Source organism: Frieseomelitta varia, unplaced genomic scaffold (assembly GCF_011392965.1).
Source record: "Frieseomelitta varia isolate USP_RPSP 00005682 unplaced genomic scaffold, Fvar_1.2 scaffold_34, whole genome shotgun sequence".
In the NCBI taxonomy this organism is placed as follows: domain Eukaryota; kingdom Metazoa; phylum Arthropoda; class Insecta; order Hymenoptera; family Apidae; genus Frieseomelitta; species Frieseomelitta varia.
In genome coordinates, this window is record NW_025110079.1 from 472,245 (window position 1) to 482,657 (window position 10,413).

General features: G+C 45.3%; 1 protein-coding gene across 6 annotated transcripts in view; it reads left to right on the plus strand.

The window, feature by feature from the left end:
- The window catches only part of LOC122530369 (RNA-binding protein Musashi homolog Rbp6-like), a 501,655-nt gene that overhangs the window by 460,773 nt on the left and 30,469 nt on the right, over positions 1-10,413 (plus strand). For all 6 annotated transcript variants that reach the window (XM_043657245.1, XM_043657244.1, XM_043657247.1 and 3 more), the window contains 2 exons: positions 5,418-5,500; positions 7,386-7,470. In XM_043657245.1, coding sequence (XP_043513180.1) covers positions 5,418-5,500; positions 7,386-7,470 — 168 coding nt within the window. The remainder of the gene's footprint in view (positions 1-5,417; positions 5,501-7,385; positions 7,471-10,413) is intronic.

Here is a 10,413-nt window from a genome sequence, read left to right on the forward strand (position 1 = left end):
AAAAAAAAAAAAAAGAAAAAGAAAGAAAAAAAGAAAAGGAAATTACCATTTCTTCCAACTTTTCGTTCCTTCGGAGAAATGACCGTAAAACGGATTACGACCTTTGTGCGCCGGAAGTCCGATTCGACTGGGTTATAAATTCACTGCAATTTAGAAATTTAACGATCGGCCACTCCAGTTACAATTAGTCTGTTGCTGGAAACCGAGCGACGTCGAAATCGTTTCTAGTTTGTTTCTGCATCGAACGAAGCCTCATTAACCAGACGAGCAAACAAACTGTTCAAAGAAATCGGCCACCTACCTAACAGGTAGGACCACGTTAGAGGTGTGGTGTCGAGGAGGGTGCGACGGATAGAAATGGCGGAGTAGCGAAGGTTTAAGCCGTATCCATTTACAAGTTTCAAATCGTTCTGCCAGCCGAGCCTTTTGAAAGAAACCTTTTACCATTCTTCAATAGACGGTAAAATTCTGAAACGCGCTTAACGGCAGCGTGGCTTTTAAACGTTAACATGGCCACTGGTACAATGGCGGGGTCGCATTATGCTCGAGGACCGTGGGGTGGAGATGACGAGGAGAGAAATGGGGGAAGGGCGGTAGGTAGACAAGGGAACGAAGAGAGAAAGAAGGTGGAAAAGACGAGAACCGAACGAGGACGACGATGGTCGCGGAGAACAGGGAAGAATTGCTCTCTTCCGTCAACGCCTGCCACTTGGAGCCATCAAGCTCCATTTTTCCTCTCGTCAAGAGAATTTAACCCTAGAACGAAAGCCGCTAATACTTGTCCAACTTCGTCGCCGAGATTAGATACGTCGTTTTCACGATGTATCGTTCCCTGGCTCTTTAACGATCGTCGACGATTTTTCGATTATCTCTCGCGGCTAGAGGTTTATCTCGATTGGATAATTTTTTAAGAAGGACCGACGGTTGATTCGATTTGTCATCTTAGTCGGTCCGTACAGCGTGAAATAGTGGATTTTTATGAGAAATCATATTTTTCGAGGATAGAAAATCATTTTATAGACTGTATTCTTGGAATCACTGTTTGACGTGGAAAAGAGAGTCTGTTACGTATATCCTGTTCAGTCGTTTCAAATTTGCTACAAATGCAAGTCTACGTTCTGTTATTCTATGAATTTTATCGAAAGTGAATAAATACAATAATAAGAACGTAGTAAAATCAAGGAATTCAAATTAAAAATCAAACAGCAAAATATATTGTCAGTAAACTGTACAACGTTCAAGGAAAATAAATCACGCGATCGTGTCAGAGTTTCCAACGAATCCATTTTTCCTCGAAATCCATTGTCTGATCGATAAGATCATTACCTACTGTACACGCGTGATACGCCAGAGAAGACTCGCGCTCCCTTTAATAGCTAAATCTTCGGGAAAGTGGCGTTGCCCGAAACATATTTTCATTCGATTCGCTGCCCTCCGTCGATAAAGTCGGCCATAACTCCACGGGTCCGGAAAGGTAGCGAGAAAAAAAGAAGTCAGATAACCGGCACGACTCTACAGTAATTTCACACCGGCAGGACCATTTATGGATCGTTTAAGGAACTCTCGGTAGGTAAGAGGATAAAGAGAGGCGGCCGCCACGAGTAAAGGATATTTCGGGGTGTGTTTTTTATTGAAATGAGCGCATCTGGCGTCCGACGAGGGGTTGGACAGCTGAGCACGCACCTTTTTCCCTCACGGCCGCCTCTTCGATGACCCAACGGAGACGGCCGCTGGACCTTGCTACCTCCTCCAAGCGAGACTGGAACTTCTCGAGACCCCACCATGGAAAATAAATCCCCTTATGAAAATTCGAGCACGGGGTCCTGGTTTTTCTTTGGAAAATTTATTGGACTGCTCGCAGACCGCTGACCGCGCTGACCTTACCTTTCCCCCGCTCTTTGTCCCGTGGTGATCCTGTCCAATAGTCGAGACCCTGAGAACACGTGACCTTCGTTTTATCGATGGTAAAAGTAAACGCTCGGCCGTGTCAAAATCCCCGGAACGACGATATTCCATGGCGCATGAAGCGAAGTATTTTCAACCGCTCGTGAAGCAACGTGTTTCACGAGGTGCGAAGCGTGTTTGGGATAGTCTGATTGAAGACTCGTGACACGCGTCAGAAACTTTGAAGACCTATAACCTATTGGTTTCATACAAAATGTTATTAAAACTGTTTGAAAAAAGTTGCAGGAAAAAGATAACTTTGTTTCGTCCAATTGGCAAAACCATTGCTATAAGATTAAACGCACACATTTTTTTATTCGTTTCAAGTGAAATACCGAATCTTGGAGAACGCAGTAATTTCCTGGACATTTTTCGGTTCTCGCAATTGTTTCGAAACTTAGGAACAAGATTATACTTAGGGAATACGGTGAAGCGGTTTAACGCTGCCGGAATTTATGAAACAATGTAATTTCATTTGGCGCGCACGAAGACGTACGGAAGGGAGGAGCCCGTTATTTTATAACGGTGTCGGTCATATTATAAATTCATGCGATATTTCGCATACATCATATCGCCGGCTGCATACCGTCGACTTTATTCCCAGCGCAAAAGTGACTGAAGGACGTGGGCCTTGAGCGTGAACAGTCCTGTCATAACTTTTTAATACCTCTTAAAGGAAGACGACTTTGTAATATCCTGCAGGATATTAGGGCACGCTTTAAAAGACGAATAATATCGGAACGGTGAATATTCTCCTCTCTCTCTCTCTCTCTCTCTCTCTCTCTCTCTCTCTCTTTCCATGTCCCACTCTGGCTCGGTCCTTGCGTCCGGACGCTGCGTGCACGCTCGGTAGACTCCAACAGGAAGTAGTTAAATGTTACCGGTGTCAGGGCATGGCCTTTGTACCACGGCGAGAGTGCTCAGGCTCCGTGGAGTTAGCCTGACTGGCAGAGTACAATAAATTACATAAATGAAGTAAGCCCCTTCCTCACTCAAACGGACGTCTTGCCAAGTTTATAACTTAATCACTCGTGCTTTTCATGCCGGCGGAGGAGCTTAAAGGTCGAGGGACCGGCAGTGTAAGTTGCAGACGAAAGTGATGCCAGAGGGAAGGACCGCGTGGAAGAGGGAAAGGTGGAGGGGGAGGGGGTGAGGCGATATTCGATGTGAAAAGAAAGATATTCAAAGAAAGTGAATCGAAGAGAGAATTTGATCGGAAAGAGAAGAAGCGAGAAGCTCGGGAACATAGTTCCGAGTTACGCTATATATATTCTCGTATATAGTGTACCGAGTGTGCCGTTTCGATCAGAGGTCGGTTAATTTTACATTCTGCGACGATGTTGGGCGTAATACGTCCATCAATTCGAACACAGAATATTAAATTCGGTAACGTTATATATATATACACACACACACACACGTACTTGTATGGTTATCTTACTTACAGGTCAGTTCTTACAATATTCACGATACTAAATGTAACATGTATTTCGGCCTGAATATAGTTCGTTAAGTTTAGAAATACGCTTCAACTGGCTGGCCGTAAAATCGATGAATTATAAAGAGATAGATTTTTAGGACTATCGGCCCTCCCCGTAGTTGGTGGCATTAAAGGAGCAAGTTGCGCGGATAAATCGTTAAAAGCGTTTTATTAAAAGATTACGTGAAAGCGTAACACGTAAGAGAGTTTTCGAGATTTTTCTCGTTTCTCCTAGCCAGGCATTAAACCGCTGTACGGTTCATGCGAAATGACCATTACCGCACGAACGGGCGGCGGAGAAAGGAAAAACCTAGACGCGGCGTTCTTCACCGCACTTTATTTCATTCGTTCGCCGCCGTAAGCTCGCGCTCCGTACGAATAACACATTCATCAATTTAACTACTTTATATTCCCTTTATTCCTCGCGGAACCACTCTCCATGGAAAATCAAATAATTTCCAGAGGGGTGGAGGGAGGGCCGAAGTTTTCCCCGTGGCATTAGCATTCCCGGCCAGCAGCCGGGAATAAAAGTAATCCCGTATATTACTCTCATTACACAGCGAACTTTGATCTTTCCGGAGGTTCGCGGCCCGATCTTCTCGCATATTAACCGAAGAGTAAATAAACAAGGATGTGAAATTAAGACCGATCGATGTTAATTACACGGACAAACTGCAAGAGGGATGACGATGGCACGAGCGGCCTCTCGGTTCGAGCGCAGGTTCGCCGCCCGTGGATTCGCCCTCGTCGAGTGCACAGAGAATGAACCGTAGTTCCAACAGTAATTTAATTCAGCGCGCGCCGCTCCTGCCCCCGCAGTTCTATTTCCGGTGTAAAATTTAAGAGAGGGAAGAGAACGCTCGAAGAATCGCGAGATGTCGGCTCGCATTCGGCTCCGGTATCCATCGGCTGTGTTTAATTACGAGTCACCCGGCGTAGTTTCGCCTCTTCTCGCAGACTGCTTCAGCACGGAAGCACTAACTCCTGGTTATCTTAAGCGACATCGCGCACTGGATTCGTATAACTCGCGCCCGCCGGATAACTTGAGCCTGAATTACTACGCTTCCCGCGTAAGGATGAGTAGAAGCTGACGAAGGGATGGGCGGAGGTGAAGAGAGGAGGGAATGGGGGAGGAAGAAGGGTGAGAAGAAAGTCAGCGACGCGAAGGGGCGAGATTAAAATCACCTGGAGACCAATGCAAAGTTTTTAATAACCCTTGATGCTTGATTAAGTTATGACTCTTCGCCGGCTCATCGTACTCACCCCCTCTCTTCCCCACCGCGCACCGCCCCAACGTTTCGTCATCCCTTTTTCGACTATTCCTCTCTTGCTATCTCTCCGTTCCTGGTTCGTTCTACAGTGAAATAAATTTCGAGCAGAAATGCTTAGACCGCGTTCGAGTGGAAAGGGGTAGCTCGGGACAAGAAACGGGTTGGAAAGGAAACAAAACTCGTCCGACTCGACTGAATTAATGGAAGATCTGACGGTATAGTTATCTCCGTGGCACCAGGGTGCGCGTGGAAGTTACGTTAACTCGGGTTTTTAAGCACGGTGAATTACGTCGAATGAAAGGACATTCATCGGAATCGTGCCACGTGTTTAAAGTGTCGCGTAAGATTCGCGCGCAAGATCTGATAATCCTTGAGAATTGAGAATCCTCTCGTCGCGCTGAAACAGCACGAGTTTCTATAGACTGTTCCGTGGATCTTGTTAGCTCTGTCTGTTCAATATTTCGTCAGTGAAATGTCGTTCGAACTAATATATAACGGATGCAAAAAGAAAAAAAGAAAAATAGAGAGAGAGAGAGAGAGAGAGAGAGAGAGAGAAAGAGAAAATAAATGAAAATAAATTTCCATTGAAAGGGAAGAATTTATAGAAACTGCGGTGCAATTAACTTTGATTACGTTGCTCTATCGTACAGTTTCGCTTGGTAGCAAAGCGAGGCGCCTTTCATTATCGATTATTAAACGATACCTGTTTTTTTCTGTTCCAGGCTTTGGCTTCGTCACGTTTCAAAGCGAGGACGTGGTCGACAAAGTCTGCGAGATTCATTTCCACGAAATCAACAACAAAATGGTGAGTCCACTCTGGCCTGCAAAACCCCCTTTCGCCGAACGAAGAGACCATCCCATTCTCCTTCTCTTGTTCCTCTCTCTCCCTCTTGTTCCTACATCCTCGCCACCTGGCCACAGAGGTGGTATCAAACAGTATTTGCCTTCCGCTCTTCGTCTGCGGATACGGCGTCGAGCGGAATTAATTTTCCGTATAATTGAGAAGGGCTGCCGTGGTTATTTGCATTTGACATGCACGCACGTGACATACACACGCAGACGACGTACACACCCGCACACGTGAACACGCAGCGACGACCACGGTCGAGCGTGTGCGGATCGCACACTGGAAGACGAAAAGCGGTTTCTCGAAAGCCCATCACAGCAGAGATCACACGGGTCCTACGGTAATAGACAGTTCTGTTTGTCGTCTGCTAGCAGCGAAATACCGTTGACGTCGATCAAGGATTTAGCGAGATGCCACTTCTCGTTACACCATAAATCCATACGAGCTACGGGCGATCCCGCGATTCCGTCAATAACCCAGCAACACCATCGTCGTGGTATTAACTAGAGTATAAAACAGTCGTCTATTTGAAATGATAATATTAGAGCGATAGATCACGTTGATTAGCTGTCGGCGGATTACCCTTGATTACGCGCATCAAAGCGCGTGATCAAGTACACATTCATAACGAGGATGTAACGCGGCCCAACGAATTATCGTAACCTCGTTTGTTACCCGAACAGAAGATCGAACGCGTTTGTCGCGGAAATTCACCATTTCACATTCGTTAAGGCTCACCCTTCGTCAGACGAACGAAGTAACTGCATTACTAGCGAAATTCCTGTGTACATCCTAGTTTTTCTGCTTTATCCTTTAGTCTTACGGTAGTATCGAATATACACTCTACTCTGAATTTAATTGCATTCAATCTTTACTTAATGATCATGGTCCGATTGTTTAATGAATTCGGTCTCAGAGTTCTGATAGATTTTCCCAATACCACGTTCAAAAGTGTTTAATTTTCTCCTTTACTCAAACTAGGTATCCTAGGCTCCCTCAAAACAGACATTTAGCGAAGGTAACATCAACTTTTACACGAAAAAATATATTTTTTGTACAAACACAGAATCTGACTCGTGGACTGTTCGAAATATCTGCCTGATTCCTAATATAAAGATTCAAGTACCTTGTCTAATTCTCACATTCTCCCAACCCTCAAGTTATCCATCGTCGTCGCACCACCCAGGACACGACTAACAGTTTCCTGTTGAACAGAAAATTATATTTTCAGTAGAAACACAGGATTCCTAATAAGACTCAAGCACCCCCTCCCCCTGATTCTTGCATCCTTCCAACAAACCTTCCAAAATCTCAGGTCACCCATCGTCGTCACACCACCCAGGACACGACTAACCGTTTCCTGTTGAACAGAAAATTACATTTTCAGAAGAAACACAGGATTCCTAGTAAGACTCAAGCACCCCCTCCCCCTGATTCTTGCACCCTTCCAACAAACCTTCCAAAATCTCAGGTCACCCATCGTCGTCACACCACCCAGGACACGACTAACCATTTCCTGTTGAACAGAAAATTACATTTTCAGAAGAAACACAGGATTCCTAATAAGACTCAAGCACCCCCTCCCCCTGATTCTTGCATCCTTCCAACAAACCTTCCAAAATCTCAGGTCACCCATCGTCGTCACACCACCCAGGACACGACTAACCATTTCCTGTTGAACAGAAAATTACATTTTCAGAAGAAACACAGGATTCCTAGTAAGACTCAAGCACCCCCTCCCCCTGATTCTTGCATCCTTCCAACAAACCTTCCAAAATCTCAGGTCACCCATCGTCGTCATACCACCCAGGACTCGACTGATCGTTCCCTGTTGAATTTCAAGGTCGAATGCAAGAAAGCACAACCGAAGGAAGTGATGCTCCCGGCGAACCTGGCGAAGACGCGAGCGGCCAACCGAGGCGCTTACGGTGAGTTGGTGATGGTCGCGACACCCACCCCCACCACCTATCGTTACGCGCCGTATCCCCTTCCGACGGCAGCTGCCGCCGCTGCACATGCAGCCGCTGCAGCATCCGCCGGCACCCCGCACCACCACTTGCTCGCTCCGATCGTCGCTACCGCTGCACCGAACGCGGCCGCTACCTACCAGTACGCTGCCGGCGCGACCGCACCTGCGGCCGCCGCAGCGGCCACCACCGCGGCTGTCTACGATGTCAAGAGGGCCCTCGCTGCCGCGGCTGCGGCTGCGGCCGCAGCCTCCTACAGGCCTCATCCGGTCGCGGCCGCAGCAGCCTCTCGAGCAGCCACTCTCACTTATTCCATGAGCGACCTGTTGGGCGTACAGGGCCTCGACATGGGTGCCGTTTACCATCCGATACCCACGATCGGACTATGACCGACGATACTCACGCCCCTTTCCAGGCCTCAGTAGAGAGGCTTGCAAGGTTTCCCGGGGCATTTGTTTCTTTGATTTGTTCGTTTCAATATTCCAACGTGGTTTTTTGCACATTCGTTCGTTTCGCAGGTGATTTACGAGTTAGATGTCTGTTCATATGAACGAACTGTTAGAATAGTTGGTGTCTGGATGATGCGAAGTGGTATTAATCGAGCGCGGACTTTTTTGATAAAGTTATGCATTTGGTTGAAAATTGTTTCGCTAGCACACCACATTTTGGATATTTTCTTCGCATCATGGTGTTTTCGCTTTAAAATCTCCTATAAATGATTAGTCACCTGTTGTGTACATGAACTTCAATTACCTAGACGCACACTAATAGTCTCTTGACAAGTTTATGCAAATAAATTTTTATTATCGCTCTTGTTTGTTGATTCTTTGATCGAAAGTTTGATCGCATCCCGACAAGTTCATATAAATGGATTCCTACCGTAGATCATTCTTTATCTGTTGATTCATTGGTTCGATGCGTTGATCAAATCGAATTCTGTAGATGTTGACTAGTGTAGAGTAGATGTAGGATATTCGAGGTAGCAGGAGAATGCATATTTTTGGTACAATTATACGGAATGAAGATGACGTGCCAAGGAATTTAAGGACGTACAAATTTGGAGCAGTAGCTGTGTAATTTCGTGTAGAGTGTTTGAACGGATATGTTTCTATCGACTCGTAATTGGTCGGGTTCGTTCTGATTTAAACGACGTGTTAATATCATGTTCGATCGTGTTCTTTATGCCAAATCGTTGTTTCGTTACCATTTTTGCATTTGTTAGGATACTTATTTTCTTTCTCGTTATACGTTGTTCTCATAAAGGGACACCAGGTGCCTTTCGCGGCACTTTGAAACATTCCTCGATTTAGGACCTCGTCGCCTTCGTTTTCGGGAAAGTAATAGCGTAAATTACCCTGCTGATGATTTTTCGACTTCGGCGTAACAGCGAATCGAAGACATATCGACAAGTGCAATAACGTAGCATAGACGAAGCCATTCCTTTTTATTCCTCAGGATTCGAGTGTGGGAATAAACAAATTCTCGCGAGACTGCTCGAGAAGCTCAGTTCAATAAAACTGTGATCGTAGTGAGAAAAAAAGGAAGAGAAAAATAAAGATTGAGAAAAAACTATAAAGTAGTAGCGAGTCATAACGTTTGTCCGATAGTATTCGGTTAGTCGCCAATGTGGCATTGTTTCTCCTCGTAACCAAGGGTTAACGTAGATGTCGTAGGAAGTGAAACGAACCAACATCGTCAGAAAAAGACTGGTAGTTGACTTTCGTAGTTGAGTAGCAAGGGACAAGTAGTGAGACAATAAAACGAAGTGTTCATATTTAGACAAACTAGTTTGTTTCGGTGAGCAGCGCTCGATAGCAAATTGATACATCGAACGTACCTCTTGCAGAAGCCATTCCTCCTTTTCGTCAATTCGTAGAATCAACGACAAATGAATTCGAGTGTAATTTACCGGCGAATTGCATAGAAATTTAGTTGACTGACCCTTTTAGTGCTGACATAAGCCAAACGTTTGGCAATGTTTTAATCAAAATTTGGTTTTAAATGATAATTGCAGAACTGAGAAAGAAACGCGTTAAGAAACGATCAGATCTCAAATCTATATTTCAACACGATAAGTGAATAATAATTTTAGCATTAAAGAAGCAAACACATATCATTATTATTTTCAAGCATAATGAATCATCCACGATACAGTCCCGAGCGTTTTTTCGCTACAGTGTATCCAACGACAATCGTTGTCCGGCACTAAAAGGGTTGAAAGAAAATTCTAAAGTAGTGAAAGAGACAATCAATCGCGAACGACCAACGTATCACGCGTTTCGAATATAGTTCGGTTAGACTATCGTTGGAATTCCAATCAGAGAAGGAGGAAAGTAAAAAGGCAATCACAGTACACCACACGGGACGTTTAGGTACTTTTCGACGAACGAAAGAGATAGAAATTCCTGCCTCGAACGGCTCGCGTTCGCGACAACACGTCAATTGATTCGTAGATATTAGATTATTTCGTAGAAAACTCGATCGAAGCTTTATGGTAGTGCGCTCGCTGTGTTCGCGTGATTCGACGAACGATTTCTGTTCGTAGGGGACGATAGTGAAGGGATCGACGACGGTGTCGGGTGAAAAAAGGAAAAGGAAAATGTATGAAATCTTTGGTGCTCGATCGAGGTCGAGGTCCCGTGGCATTCTATTTTCTATAAAAGTGAAGGTTGCTCGCTCGATTTCGAGAGCGAAGGCGCCCGTCGTCGAGATCGTAGATTGCTAAAATTGCATCGGAACGGGGGGGGGGGGGGGGGGGGGACGAAAGAGGAAAGGAAAAGAAAAGGAACGAGTGAAGAAATGGGAGAAAGTAAAAAATAAAGAAAGAATACATTCCCAGGTAGCGGCACGCCGTGTATTATTCCCAGAAGGAGGTGAATTCCTGATTTCCACGGGATGACATGT